At 56.8% G+C, this 15,469-nt stretch overlaps 1 protein-coding gene across 1 annotated transcript in view; it reads right to left on the reverse strand.

The window, feature by feature from the left end:
* Positions 1-648: 648 nt before the first annotated feature.
* CRHR1 (corticotropin releasing hormone receptor 1) overlaps positions 649-15,469 on the reverse strand; it is a 52,045-nt gene continuing 37,224 nt past the window's right edge. The window contains exons 4-13 of the mRNA XM_065909398.1: positions 13,210-13,295; positions 6,293-6,399; positions 5,170-5,290; positions 4,810-4,963; positions 4,458-4,518; positions 2,378-2,450; positions 2,041-2,126; positions 1,668-1,803; positions 1,435-1,476; positions 649-896 (exon numbers count right to left, since the gene is read on the reverse strand). Of these exons, the coding sequence (XP_065765470.1) occupies positions 756-896; positions 1,435-1,476; positions 1,668-1,803; positions 2,041-2,126; positions 2,378-2,450; positions 4,458-4,518; positions 4,810-4,963; positions 5,170-5,290; positions 6,293-6,399; positions 13,210-13,295 (1,007 nt within the window). The 3' untranslated portion in view covers positions 649-755. The remainder of the gene's footprint in view (positions 897-1,434; positions 1,477-1,667; positions 1,804-2,040; positions 2,127-2,377; positions 2,451-4,457; positions 4,519-4,809; positions 4,964-5,169; positions 5,291-6,292; positions 6,400-13,209; positions 13,296-15,469) is intronic.

Raw genomic sequence — 15,469 nt, forward strand, 5'->3', positions numbered from 1 at the left:
CCACGTCCCCATCATCTCACAAAGGGGGGGCACCTAGGGCAGGAGGCTGAGGAGGGGGAGCCTGTGTCGGCTGGGCAGCAGTAAAGGTCCGAGGGTGTGAGGCAGCGAGGCAGGCCGTTTCTGGTGGCAGGGCCATGGGGTCAGATGACTGGTGTCTGGGAGGATTTCAGTGATGCAGCCTGATATCTGAAGATGGCATCTGATTTCTCACAATGTCTCCAGGGCTTCTGACAACAGAGTCTTGGTTCCCAGTGGTGCCGTTAAGCACTGCTAAGGCCTGGAGGCATCCTCATGGTGGCTCGGATGCTGTGACGAGAGTTTCCCATGATGCCCGTGGGGCAGCCAATGGCCCCCTACAGTCTCTGAGGACATCCTGGGGTCTCCAGTGGGCTGTCATCTTGTGCTCTGAAGGGATTCATGTGCAGCTTTGGATTCCCCACTGTCTAGCTCCCACTCTGTGTTTCCAGTCCATTTTCCCGGGAGGATGGGGGCAAAGAGAAGCCAGAGGCCCTGGGCCCAGCCCAGTCCTCTAGGCTATTTTTAACTCATCTCATGGCCCTGACTGCTGCCATAGGCCTGGAACTTCTGCTCAGCTGGGGGTTGGGGAGGGGCCTCCTGGGCTCTCAGCGCCAGCTGAGCCTGGGGGTAGAGGGTGTGGGAGGGAGCTGGCCCCCTCCACAGACAGGGTGGCCGGCTCAGCCTGGCAGCCATCTCCCCAACCGTAGGTCTCGGGGGCCAGTCTGTGGTCCTCTGGCTCACACTGCTGTGGACTGCTTGATGCTGTGAAAGCTGACACGCGTCGGGGAGGTGGGGATGGACATGGCACGAGCCACGCGGGCACGGATTGAGTGCTTGTCCTGCCACCGGTGCCACCTCTTCCGGATGGCAGAGCGGACCTGTGGGCACACAGCAGAGAATAGGGTCTGATCTCGGGTTTCAAACCCCGGCTCCCACCGCCCACAAGCAACTATCCAGGGAGCCACCTTGGAACGGCAGCATTGACGTCATCATCATCGTTGATTTGCGTATTTGTTAGGACAATTTTCTCAAGCGTTATGAGGAAGGGGTGCCTTTTTCAAATCCACCCAAAGGTGCCATGTGGCCTTTGCCATGAAGAATCTCTACCCTCAACCCACACACACTTGCCCTCAACCTCCTGCCCTAGGGCTCAGCTTTCTGGTTTTCAACAACCCATTTCACAGACTCATTGATGAGACTGGCGTCCCAGCTTCTGGGCTCATTACTGCAGCAGCTGAGTGGCAAGTGTCAGGGACCCTCCCAGAACTCCCAACAGTATCCCTATAGGGGCTGGGAGCCGGGAGGACGGAGCAGGGAGGACAGAGTTGGTGTGTGACAGGCAGGAGGTGGCTACAGACAGCCTCTGGTCCCAGCAGGCCGCCTGCCATCCTGAGTTCTGGGGCCCCGGGTCCTTACCTCGCTGTTGAGGAAGCAGTAGAACACAGACACGAAGAAACCCTGGGGTGGAGGGGAAGGCAGGTCAAGGGACTGGGGCAGGCGTGGCCTCACCCAGCCTCAGAGTTGCCCCCGTTCTGTCCCCAACCTTCCGCCCTTCCAGGCCCCAGCCTGGGAGAATCCCCGCCCGAAGAGGAGCAGGGGACAGGCAGGGGGACAGGCCGGGGCTGGGAGGCTGGGGGAGGGGTGGGTACCTGGAAAGATTCCAGGAAGGAGTTGAAGTAGATGAAGACAACCCGGGAGACCTCGTCCTCCCCGGGGTTCACGAAGAACAGCATGTACGTGATGCCCAGGAGGGGGAGCAGCACCAGAGTGGCTTTCACAGCCTTCCTGAGGGTGAGGGGTGGGAGGGAGGCCCAGAGTCACAGCCCATCCCAGGAAGGAACTGGAGCCTGCCACTTGGTGAACAGGACTGGGTCTGGGGGAGGGTTGTAGCACATCCTTGGAATGTCTGGGACAGGGGCGGAGCTGGGGTTTCAGGAGGGACTCTCAGGCCTGGGGGGAAACCCTGGGTCAGAGGTGGGGTCTCTGAAGTCCCCCATGGGTGGGGGAGGCAGGTCTGGTTACCTGTACTGAATGGTCTCAGAGGTGGTGGATGCCCGGAGTTTGGTCATGAGGATGCGGACGATGTTGAAAAGGAAGATGAAATTGATCTGTAATTTGACACACAGTGGAATGGCCTGGGCAAGGTGTGTGCAAGATGATGGTGGGAAGGTGGGGGATAGGACAGAGACTTAGCTGTCCTGGGTCTGGCCTCTGCCACCCTGCTGCTCTCCCTCTATCTGCTTGAGCCCAGCACATTCCTGGCCCCGTGCCCCCCACCTCTAGGCAGAGGAAAACTTTCAGTCCACTCTAAGTACTGCCTGCCTCTCCCCACTGAGCACCCCCCCCCCCAGGTTCTTACCAGCAGGACCAAGATCATTGGGCCCTGGTAGATGTAGTCAGTGTACACCCCAGGTCTTTTGCCAAACCAGCACCTAGAAAGCCACAGAAATAAGAGAAGGGTCATCTGGAACCAGTTCAGTAGCATGAGGGAGAAGCAGCGCTGGGCTAGGGAGGAACTGGGGCCCAAAGCCAGGATCTGGGTGTCTCACTTCTAACCCGGGCAGAAGATCAAGATCCCACCACAATGCCTCAGTTATTCCATCTGCAGAATGGACAGCATCCTTTGAGATGTAAAGCTGGAATCGGGCACTGTGGCAGGGAGGGGGATTGTGGAAAAGCCCACTGAATGGAATAGGCATGGGCCCTACACACATGGTTCCCACTGTAGCTCTGGCACATGCCCAAAAGGGGGGCCCTTGCCCTGTACCTGTCACGCAGTCACTCCCCACCCCAGTAGCTAACACCTGCCACGAGAGGCAGAGTTGCTTCGCATTTTCTTGATGTCACATCCAGCAAGATCTAGGGAGGTCTGGGGAGTGGGTTGGTGTGGGGCACATTGGAAAGTCCTAGGTCCTCGTGCAGAGATGCTACAGTCTCATCACGAGAGTCCACAGTAGCTAGAAATCATGATGCTTCCATAAACAGGAAACTGAAATCCCTTGACTTTTTCAAGATTGGAGACAAGTTCAAATTTTCAAAACGACCAAAGGCAAACTGTCCTGGGGCCAGGTCCAGTCCTTGGATCCCTGCATCCCTTCTGATGCAGTGTCAGCATCTTACCACAAGGTGGAGCTCCAGAGACGCTCAGACGGACTTTCCTCCGAGCTCAGCCACCCTTTTGGTTCCAAGATGCGCCTAGCTGCACATACTGGTTTTGAAACCGGTCCTTTCTCCCCTGTGCTCACTTGCACACCTTCAGGCACAGGATTTACAATGCTCCTGCTCTGGGACCCAGGTCGCCATCCTGGGAATCACTGTCAGGCGCCCAGTTCTGTCAACTGCCCTCGATGCCCAGCCTAGGCCCCCACCCCATCAGTTACGCAAATACAGAGAGAGCCACAGCCGGGCTGGGCCGGAGTCAGGAAGGATCACCTTGATAAATGTGGGTGTAATTTTCCAGGCTCCTTGTCAGGGTTGGACAGGAACAGCCACGCTGATGGAGGCAGCCTGGAACCCCAGTCAGACAGTGGGTTCCTGAGGACACTTTGACAAAGAAGATTCTGGCACATCCCCTGGCCGCCTCTGTCCACTTTTTCTGCCTCCCTCTTACAGTGGTTCTTAAGTTTAGCTTCATATTAGAGTCTCCTGGGAAGGTTTAAAAAAACCCTGGTGCCCAGATCACACTTCAGACCAATGACATCCAACTCTTTGGAGGGCAAGAGTGGCCATCAGTACTTTTTTAAAGCTTCCCAGGTGATTCTAATGTGAGCCAAGACTGAAAACCATGGCACCAGAAATGGAGTTTTCAGGGGCAACTGGGAACGCCTGCTTCTATTTAAACACAGCTCCTCAGGACTTGAAAGATGGAAGGAGTCTCTGAGATTGGATCAGTTTCTATTAAATCCATGGAACCTTTTGCTAAAACATGTCTTTATTAATAGAAAACATTTATACGCATTTCCTATGTGCCAGACTCCATTCTAAATTCTTGATATATATATTAACTCATGTCATTCCCCTAACAACTCTGAGGGAAGGCACTATTATGAGTATGCCCATTTTGCAGATGAGAAAACTGAGGCAGGAACTACCCCAAGGTCATAAAGCTACCTAATGATGGAGTCACAATTCATAACCTGGGTGGTTTGACTCCAGGGACTTCCAGTAACCTTTAGTCTGTTCTGCTTGTCATGAAAGTCTGAGACAGGTAAAGAGCCTCGACCCACCTGTCCAGCCCTACCTCAGGCAGAGCATTGCTAGTGATCTGCAGATTGAGTCTGACCTCCAGGAGCCTCCCCACACGGATGAAGAAACTGTGGCCCTGATGGGGAAGGTGACACGGCTGAAGGTCCCTGGGGAGGGTCAGGCTTGGCTGGGCTGGGAACCTGGGCCTTGGGGCTCAAGGGGGCTCTGAGGGCAGTGAAGAGGAGGTGACTTACTTCTCATTGTCATAATACAGCTTCCCAATGGCCCAGGCCACAATGATGGGGAAAGGCACACCTGGGGGAGAGACCAGTGTCAAAGGACCTGTCAGTGGAGTCTGGGGGATGCAGACCTGGAGGCCCTCAGCGCAGCCCAGGGCCTAGAGGCAGGCAGGGGTCCCCCAGGTACTCACTGGTTCATCACGCCTCCTTTGAAATGTTCCCACTGTCCCTGTCCCCAGGTAGGGACAGAGGGCTGTGTGCACACCCCACCACCCTCATCTGGCCTGGGTCTCAGCCCCCAGCGAGCTGGCCCAGGCCTGGGTGGGGGGAGGATGGCCTGGTCGGGGCAGGGGGCGGGCCTGCTCACCCCAGCCGATGCAGATAAACATCCACTTGCGCAGCCGGTCCGTGGAGTACGTGAGCACGATGGCTGTGTGCAGGTAGCAGCCCTCGCCGAACATCCAGAAGAAGTTGGTCACGTGGAAGTAGTTGTAGGCGGCTGTCACCAGCCTGCACCAGCCCTGCCGCCCACCCCATCAGAGGTGATGATTAACCGAGGGGGGTGGGGATGCAAGGAAACAGCAGCCCACTCCAGGCAGGATGGGGGCACCCCTGGGATCCACTCTGGCACTATGGACTCCAAGGCCTGATTCCCGTCTCTGCTCTGCCAGGGCCACCCCACCTAGACCCTTCCTCTGACCCTGGGCCTGCCTCCCCCAGGACATACCACGTTGCTCTGATGGACTTCGGGGCTCATGGTGAGCTGGACCACGAACCACGTGGCATTGCGCAGGATGAAGGCTGAGATGAGGTTCCAGTGGATGATGTTTCTCAGGCACCGGATGCTCCTGGGGGCAGCAGGGGTGGGTGGGTGACAGGAGGCAAGGGGGGGAGGGAGAAGATGAGGGACCGGCTGCCAGCATCACTCCAGTCCAGATATATGGAGGGGAAGCTGAGGCTCCAAGCAGGGCAGGCTGGCTAAGTCACACTGGGGGGTGGCAGCAGGGGCTGTCCTGATGTCATAAGGCCCCTTCCTAATTGTGGCCTGCCCAGACCTAAGCAGGGGCTTCCTGATATCTCAGTTGGTAAAGAATCCGCCTGCAATGAAGGAGACCCCGGTTCAATTCCTGGGTCAGGAATATCCGCTGGAGAAGGGAAAGGCTACCCACTGCAGTATTCTGACCTGGAGAATTCCATGAACTGTATAGTCCATGGGGTTGCAAAGAGTCGGACACAACTGAGTGACTTTCACTTCACTTCACTTCAGACCTGAGCTCTGGAACAGAGCTTGCCACGTGGCCAGTGCTGAGGGGACCAGGGGCTGCTTGCCGACTGGGAATGCCCTTCTCCCATGGGCATCCCTCTCTCCCTGTAGCTCCAGGTTTGAGGCTCAGCCTCCAGCGAGATGCCTCCCTCCGAACTTTCAGCCCTGATGCTCAGCCCGTTCTCACCCCCCATTCCTGGCACAGACTCGGCCGGTGCTGCCACCTGCATCCTTGGCAGTCATGCTGGGCCCAGGCAGGTTCAAACCCAAAGGGGGCTCCACCTTCCTGGTCGGCCAAGAGTGCAAGCAGTCTGGACTCGGTGTGGGGGACACCAGGTGAGCCTGGGCTTTGGCCAACCCCCTTCCTCTCCAGTGACCCCAGTCACTGGCAGGGGTATGGAAGTGACCCTACCAGATGCTCCAAGAGACCTGGGACATCTGTATTTGTCACCTTGTCCCATGAGGTGAGGGGGCAGGACTCCCCTTCCCCGGCAGCCCCCCACCCCAACTGCCTCTTGTTACCTTACTTCTCTGCCCACTAAAGGCCCAGCGGGCGGGGCAGGGGGCAGTGCCAGGGCCTCCTCACCTGAGCCGCAGAAAGAGGACAAAGGCCACCATGAGGGCCACCAGGGAGACGCAGTGGCCCAGGTAGTTGATGATGACAGCAACGTGATAGTGCACCTTGCTCTTCTTCTGAGATAAGAGAGAGGGGAGGGGCAGAGGTGAGACCCCCGCACCGCTGCACCCCTCACCCACGGGCGGCCAGGACAGCCACCCGCCCGCCCTCCCTCGGGTGCCCGGGATGACAACAGTTAGCCCTTCCTGAGCCTGCTTGGCATCAGGCGTGGCCCTAGAGCAGTGCCGTCCCGTCTGAGTCTTGCCTGTCTGTCTGTCCCCAGATCCCATGATCTGTGTGCTGCTCTGGGCTGTGGGGAGAATATCAGTTAATGTGAATCTCCACCTAACAGAGGGTTCCCCACTCTGCGTGCACAAACGTGCATGCACAGATCACAGCTGCGTTCTCACACTCACGTTTCCGTTCAGTCCCAACACTTGTGGGTGCAGACCCCAAGCTCCTAGGACTCCTCTCCTCCCATTTCGGAGTTGAGTCACCATCTTCTCCATCACCCCTAAATCCCTCCTGCTGCAATTAAAGCCTGCTCCTATCAGTCGCTGTGGATTAGCATCCACAGAATCATTTGAAACCTTAAAAAAACATCTCTAGGCGCTGCAACTTGCTTCCTGGAGAGGTCTGCTCCAAGTCACTGGGGTCCTCTCTCAGGACCCCAATGTTATTACTTAATTCGTTTCATTTACACCACAGTCCCCTTTCCAATTGATGCACACTCCCTGAGCACTGAAGCCTTCCTGTTTACAGAAGATTTTCACATCTGTCATCCTGTCAAACCCTCAGGGCAATGCCGGGGAAGAGCTGGTAGGAGGTCTATATATTATTTTGCAGAAAAACAGGCCTAGAAATACACAGACTTGTTCAAGTTCTCTCAACTTCAAACCACCTCTCACCACGCACAGATTGGCAAGGTGTTGAGGCAGCAAACGGGTCCCCACCCATGATGGGGGTCCCCGCTGGAGGTCCTCAGTGCCCAGTGTCTGCAGACTCCTGACCCTGTGAGAGCAAAGACCCCTTTCACCCTTTTCTAGGTCCCACGAGGAAAGAGGCTAGAAACCAGAGCATGGCACACAGTGGAGCCCAGGAACGGTGTGTCAAGTGCAGGAAGGAAAAAGATGGATGTTGGAAAGTGAAGGTCGCTCAGTCATGCCCAACTCTTTGCAACCCCAAGGACTATACAGCCCATGGAATTCTCCAGGCCAGAATACTGGAGTGGGTAGCCTTTCCCTTCTCCAGGGGATCTTCCCAACCCAGGGATTGAACCCAGGTCTCCCACATTGCAGGCAGATTCTTTACCGCCTTTCTGAAGAGGGGCTCCCTGTTAACCTCTCCCTCCCTTACCCTTCCCAGGTTCTGGGGTGGGGCCTGGGCATTATGAGGCATAGAAACCAGTAAATACTGAGAAAAAGACGAGCTCAAAGGAAGAGTTCTTCACCCTTTTGAAGCCACCAGAGCTCCTCCTGGCTCTCTCTGGACCCTCTTGTTGGAATTCCAGAATCCATGGGCATCAAAGCTGGTCCCAAGGGATCAAGTCCAGCTGTACCCATTTTCCAGATGAGGAGACTGAGGCCCAAACTACCCCCCACCCACCCAAGGACAAGGGTACCTCTGCAGCAAAATACCTAGCAGGCATCCAAGAAGGGGTGAAGCCCTCCCTCCCTTGCTCTCCCCAGCCCCTTCTGCACTGAAGGAGCGCCCTCACCGAAGAAGGGGATGGGCAGCTCTGTTCTAGGGGCTGGTTTTCCTTGAAGAGGTTTTCAGGAACATGACAGAAGATCACATTACCAGCTCAGGCCCTGAAGGGCTGAGACCCACCTAGGTGAAAATGGATGGGGGTGGGCAGAGGGTATCCATTGCCATCATAAAAATGTGCGTCAGGCGGGGAGGGGGGGGGGGCGGCACATCTCTGAGTGCCTGGAGGTAGATGCCAAATCCAGAGACTCAGCAGATATGCACATATCCAGGCTGTCTGGAACTGATATTTAATTTCCTTTTATTAAATTTTCCACAAATCCATGCTGCGAAGCCCCTGGGTAAAGACAGCGACTGCAGAGCCCAGAAAGGGGTGATGCCTCTGTTTCATGTACCACCTGGGGAAGGGGGCAAGCATGTACAGGCAGGCCCTTCACTGCCCCCCAGAGCAGGCTGGGCCAGAGTGCTTTGGCTTGGGGTGGGATGCATCATTTATTAATCACCTACTGCATGCTGGGCACCATGCCAGGGGCTTTACAGAAGTCACTGCTTTTCTTTCTCACATTTGCCCTCTGAGATTATTCTTCTGTCCCCATTTTTCCAGTTGAAGAGGTTGCATAATTGGCCCCAGCCGCTGGGCCAGCATCAGCATCCAGGTCTCCTTGGCCTTACAGACCCTCCTTTCTGTCCCCTCAGTGTGTTCCTTGGGGGATAAGCATGGACTGCACACAGAGCCGCTCTCTTCATCCTGGACTCAGAATTCTTGGGGAGCTTCTACAGGGAGGCTGGGGGCTCCCCAGCTGAGGGGTTTTCTCCACTGAGGCTGAAAGGGGGAGAACTGGGCCAAAGCATCCAGGTGCCACGTCTGTTTGACTCCTGGAGCTGGGCCAGGGAGAGCCCAGGCTGGGTTTGGGTCCTTCTTCCCACCTGCCACATCAGCCTAATGTGCTGTGAGAAACAGCAAAGCAACGGGGGCCGGGGGCGGGGTACAGTACAGAGGGAGCCTGAGAAGACAGCTGGAGAGATGACAGGGTCACCCTGAAAGATGGCCAGCATCACTGGGAGAAATGGCCAGCCATCCCCAACAGCCAGTTGGTGATACCCCGAGAGGTGTTCAAGTTCACCCAGAGAGAACAGCCAACACCCTAGTGACATCCAGTGACACTCCAAGAGACCCTGATGACACCCTGAGAGATACCCTCCTGAGAGAAAGCCACCATCAACTGCAGAAGCAGCTGGGATGCCCGAAGGACAGGTGGACACAGCCAGCCCCGGGGACCTGAGCGAGACTCTGTCCTGTCCAGTTTGGGGACCTGAGGCTGGCAGGAACCCTGAGGAGGGTGGCACTGGGTGGAGGCCACTCTGCTGTGCCCGCACGACCAGACTCTCTGCAAGATACACCTGGTCCAGTGTCAGACCTGAACTGATGCCTTTTCAGGATGTGTGATGGGATCTCTCCACTGGGTGCCCACTGCCCTGGCTAAGTACCCTGCCCGCCCTCTCTCCCACCCCTCCTGCCCCATTTTGTGGCTCCTCCTCCTCACTGCGGCGGGTCTCCAGAGCTGCTCTCTGACTCCACCCCTGGGCCCTCCATCCCCTTGCTCCCCAAACGGTGGTCTCCAGACCTACAACATCAGCGTCATCTAGGAGCGCACAGGAATCTTAAGAAAAGCAGTCTGAAGCCCCACCCCAGACCCACTGAGTCAGAATTTTCATTTGAGCAAGAAGTCCAGATGATGCCCACGCTTTTCAGAAGCCCTGGTTGAACCAACGCCCTCTGTGAGTCGTGAACCCTGGCCCACAAGCCTTTACCCTGAGTCTCTTTCCTGTCCCATCAAAGGCTGAGCCCTCCCAGGATGTCCTGGAGGCCCTGGGCTCCCGGGGCTCAGCTGAGTGTGGGGGAGGGAAGCAGGGTGTGTGCAAGTGTCAAGGGAGGTGGGGGAGGGGATGTGGACGGGAGAGTTGTCCGGGGCAGTGGTGGGGGATGGTGGTGTCTGCAGTGGAGGGAGACAAATGTGCGTGTTAGGGGGATAGTGCGGCGGTGCTGGCCTTGGGGGGGGGGGGCGGGTCAGCGCAGGGGCCGGCCCATGCTTGAAGCAAGCTTCCCAAGTGGGGGCTTGTCCCTGGTGGTGGTGGCTGTGGGCAGGTCTCCGCCCTGGCCTGGCCTCTGCGCGCCCTCTCACGTCCCATTTCAAAGGCAGTGGTTCTGCGAATCCATTATCGGCAGCTCCCCCGGGGGCGCTGGTGCTTAATTAGGGCTGAGCCCGGCCCAGGGCTGAGAAACCGGCGGCTCCATTTAATTGGCGATTTCTCTCTTCCTCTTTGCAGTAGCTCCAGGAGGGGACGGGAGTCTTGGGAATGGCGAGGGGTCTGGCGAGGCTGGGGGCGGGCAGAAGGGGATGGCGTTTTCACTAATTAAATTAATTGATTACCCAGAGTGCTAGGCAAAGGGGCCAGCAGGGGCTGCCACGGAAAGGGCGGGCGGGGCAAGCCGGGCGGGGGTGAGCGCTGCCACCAGACAAAAGGGGTGCCCGTGTCACCTATGAACTCATCACCCCCCTCTCCAGGTGAACACTACAACCTTCCCGGAGCGCAGGTGATGAGAGCAAGCGGGGTGGCGGATGGATGGAGCGCCCTCTACAGGCCAAGACTCAGGCGGACACCAGCCTCCCTCCCCTAGGAGGCAGAGACGGTACAGGAGAGCTCTCCGGCCTTTCACACCAGGAAGCTGAGACAGTGAGGCTGAGTTACCTGCCCAGGGTCACGCAGCACAGGTATTCAAACCAGAATCCAAATCTCAAAGCTCCTGCCGCCAACAGCCTCCTGCTGATCCCCTTATACTGCCAAAGAGGGGCGTGATGAGAAGCTGGCGCTCCCTAATTCTCCGTCTCCCTGAACCGACTGGTGGAGAGAGCCAGAGGCTGAGTCCTGGCAGAAGGGATGGGAGCCGGAGGATGGGGAGAAGGAAAGGCTGAGGGCAGCTGACCTCCGCCCCTGAGTCTTTGAAGGGTGCTGAGAACAAGGGAGTTGCTGGGGGTCCCCCATCAGCCAACTAGAAGGAAGGGGCTTAAATAAGAGGAGAGATTTGGGGGACCGTGGGTGTTCATTGGACTGATGCTGAAGCTGAAACTGCAATACTTTGGCCACCTCATGCAAAGAGCTGACTCATTGGAAAAGACCCTGATGCTGGGAGGGATTGTGGGCAAGAGGAGAAGGGGAGACAGAGGATGAGATGGCTGGATGGCATCACTGACTCGATGGACATGAGTTTGAGTAAACTCCAGGAGTTGGTGATGGACAGGGAGGCCTGGCGTGCTGCAAGTCATGGGGTCGCAAAGAGTCGGACACAACTGAGTGACTGAATGGAATTGAATTGAACTGAATGTCCTCTGACATTCAGGAAGCTCCCATGCAGGGGGCAGAGGGGGAGGCTGAAAGCAGTGGCTGCAGACTCCAAGAAGGGGACAGACGCCAGCTCCTCTTGGGTGTGACAGGGTTGCCTGTCCTCAAGCAGGAGGTTGGTGACCTGACCTCTGATTGGAGACACTTGGTTAGCAGACCCAGTGTGTGTGTGTGTGTGTGTGTGTGTGTGTGTGTGTGTGTGCGCGCGCACGCGCGCGTGTGCGCACACGCGCCAAGTCGCTTCAGCCATGTCTGACTGTTTGTGATCCCATGGTCTGTAGCCCACCAGGCTCCTCTGTCCATGGGATTTCCCAGGCAAGAATACTGTGCTGGGTTGCCATGCCCTCCTCCAGGGGATCTTCCCGACCCAGGGATCGAACCCGAGTCTCCTGAGGCTCCTGCACTGCAGGTGGGTTCTCTATGGCAGAGCCCCAGGGAAGCCCGTAGGACAATTAAAGCTCAGGGTGGTACTGCATGGAGTACCGTGGAGCTGCATGCAGCCTGGTACTGAGCCCATGTACCACAACTACTGAAGCCTGTGTGCCCTAGAGCCTGTGCTCTGCAACAAAAAAGTAGGCCCAGCACACCGCAACTAGAAAAAAAGCATGCTAAGCAACGAAGATCCAGAGCAGCCAAAAATAAATAAATTTTAAAAGTTATTAAAAAAAGATGGGATGGAGGGTCCACAAGGTCTCTCAATTTAGATCATTTAGGCACTGGAATTCTCCGAACTGCCTAGACCAGCCCCTCTCTTCCACACCAGTATCCTGGGATCTTTGGACAACTTGGGGCATCTTCCATCTGCCCTTTGCTCACTTCTTCTTCCAGCTCCATGACCCCCCACCTTCCTCAGCATCCACTGAAGGATGAAGATGCAGGTGAGGGGGTCAGGGCTTAGAGGCAGCAGCAACACCAGGACAACAGACATACCCGTGTGTCTGCCAAACGTCACCCTTGAAAGATTATTCATTGCAGCGCTGTTTGTCATAACCAAAGACTGAGAACAAAGACGGGTTAAATAACCTATCTGTACATCTGTACAGTGTGATATTATGCAAATGTGAAAAAAAGAATGAAGACGCTCTTTAGGCACTTCATACGAAACAATCACCAAGATGGATGATTATGTGAAAAAAGCAAGGTGTCGAACATGTATAATCTACAACGTTTGGGTGGAAAACACACACAAAAAGAATAAATATACATAATTGCATGTCTGTGAAGAGACTGCCTCTGAAAGAATACTTAAGAAACTGGCAAAATGGTTACCGCTGGGTGGGGTAGAGGGAACCCAGTGACTGGGCCATGGCTGGGAGGGAGACTTTTCTGTTTTCCCATTTGTATCTTTTGAATTTTGTATTAGGTGTGAGCAGCATCTTTCTCAAAAACATTTAAATATTTAAAAGGCTCTTCAAGGGCTTTTTCCAACTCCATGGCTCCCCCCACCTCCCTCCTGGATCCTGAGGCAGGACCCTGGCCCGACCTGGATGTGTCGCTCAGGTGGGTGGGGGAGAACACGAATGAGAACTGGCTCCAGTGAGGAAGGAAGGAACGGAGACTCAATCCACCGCTGTCAGATCCCACCCGCTGCCCTCTCAGCTCACCCTCCCTCGGGCATGCCCGCTCATGGCTGGCCTAGATCTGTTCCCAGTCGGCTTCTCTCTGCAGGGTACAGACACCAGCCTCTGGCTCCCCACCCCGACGGGCCAGTAGCAGGCACACGGCGGTGCGGGGGGCCCAGGCCCAGGCCTCAGTGGGCAGCTGACTTGGAGCCTCACCTCCTCGCTGAGGATCTCTTGGCACTCGGAGTAGTTCACGCGGGCGGCCCATGTGCCGTTGGCCAGACACTCCCGGTAGCCATTGTCTGGAAAAAGAAAAGCGAGTCAGAACGACCCCAGGCTCCTCTCCCAAAAAGGAGTAACCCGAGCATCATCTACCTGCCATTAGTATGTCCATCTACCCGTCCATCTGGGGCAGCCCAGGAGCCGGCTTGCTGGGGGCCCCTAGGGTGACGCTGGGGAGGGGGCTTTCTTATTATTTCCATCTTCCTGCCTCTTTCTGCCACTGGCCCCCAACAGAGGTACAGTGGCGACCCCAAAGCCTGCCCATGGGGCCACGGCTGTGCCCACCCACGCTGGCATGATCACGCCCATGGGACTGGCCCAGGGGCAGAGGCCTGACTGGCTCACTGGGCTGTCTCCTCGCAGGCCCCAGTGTGAGGCAGATTACATGGTGGGTGCCCTTCTGAGAAGTCTCCCATTTTGGGGGCTCACGTGGAAGCAAAGCTGAAGGGCGAGTCCTGATAACTCAGTTCACGAGGCCGGGCGTGATGCGGAGGGGTGTGGTGACAGCTTGAGTGGCAGGACTCATCGTGGTAAGGTCCCCCCGGGGGGTCCTCACATGGCAGGCTTTCACAGGGTGTGGGGCTCACGGGCAGGGATAGGGAAGGTCTCCAGGACGCATTCCCCTACAGCAGGCCTTATGTTGGAGAGCCGCATGGTGGGAGCATTGCATGGTGGAGAGAAAATGACAGGTGGCTGGAGATGAGGGATGTGCTGGGGGATGTCATGGAGTGGGTCGCACATAGCAAGTATTTTACTATTAAGATCTGCTCAAACTGGCTCCCAGCCTGGCACTTGGGAAAGAAGACAGGAGAGTGGCCGGGGGAGAGGCAAAAGGTCCAGGCTACCGCCAGCCTGGAAGCCAGAATGGGTCACTTCCGAAGGACATGGGGAATTGCCTGAGGTCTAAACCGAGGCTGGCTAACGGGCTCTGGGACACTCTCCTTCCTGCCCGCTCTCTGGGGACACCGAGGCCCTGAAGCCCAGGTGGGAGGGATCCAAGGGACAGTCAGATCTTGACCTTTTTCTCCTTTGCTGGCAGAGGTTGCTCTGCCCCACTCTGGACCCCTCTTAGGCATTGGTGGCTCTAAATATATTTTCTTGAGTGAATTCTGGCCCTGACTCCAGGCAGCGCTGGCTGGAAGAGCCTTGAGCCATTTCCACCAGAGCGCTTCCCCTCTGGAGGCCTCTCCATGGCTCACACTGACCTGCATGTCACATCTCCATCCCAGCAGGGCTGGCAGAGGGTGGGGGAAGCTGCTGGGATCCCAGTCCCCAAGCCTGGAGCCGTGCACCCCATAGGAGGCAGATGAGGGCCCCTGCTGCATGAGTGACATCAGTCAGGTGGCCTCCCGGGACCCTCTCCTCATGTGCAAGAGGGAGGGCTACATCAGCTGATCCCCAGGGTGTCATCCAGCCCGGCGTGCCTCTGCGGGCAGCACCAGGCAAGAGGGAGAGAATGGGGGGTGTGTTTGGGGGGTGGAGCTGGGGTTTGCTGCTGCTTGCCTGGGAGCGGGAACCTCCGCCTGGCTCTCCCTCCTCTCTAAACCCCGCTCTTCGGCCCTTCTGCTCAGAGGCTGCTCGTCTACAGCACCAGCGGGGAAATGAGGCTAAATGGATTTTTAAAGCTCTGCTCAGCTTCCCTGCCATTGGACCCAAGTCCCGGCAGAGCTGAGCCCTTGGGCAGAGTTGAAGATGCTGCTCATTCTCTCCTAATTGCTAAATGAGAGAGAAGCTAGCAGAGGGCTGAGGGCTCCATGGCTGGGGTTTCAAGGAGGCTTGGGGGGAGGCAAGGAAGCTGGGGAATCCTATGTGTCTGTGGGGGATGGGAGGTGCCTGGGACCAGAGGCTGTTCCCAGAGGTCTGCAAATAAAGGGACTTGGTGCCGGAGAATCTGGTGGGAAGGAGCATGAGGGAAGGGGAGGGGGCGTCGCCTTAAGGGAGGCAGCACACTACAGTGTTAAGAGCTTGTCACCCAGACAGGGCTTCCCAGGTGGCGCTAGTGGTAAAGAACCCGTCTGCCAATGCAGGAGATGTAAGACACGTGAGTTCAATACTGGGGTCGGGAAGATCCTCTGGAGGAGGGCGTGGCAACCCACTCCAGTGTTCTTGCCTGGGAAATCCCATGGACAGAGGAGCCTGCTGGGCTACAGTCCATAGGATCGCACAGAGTTGGGCATGACTGTGGCGATTTAGC

Source organism: Muntiacus reevesi, chromosome 18, assembly GCF_963930625.1.
Source record: "Muntiacus reevesi chromosome 18, mMunRee1.1, whole genome shotgun sequence".
In the NCBI taxonomy this organism is placed as follows: Eukaryota; Metazoa; Chordata; class Mammalia; order Artiodactyla; family Cervidae; genus Muntiacus; species Muntiacus reevesi.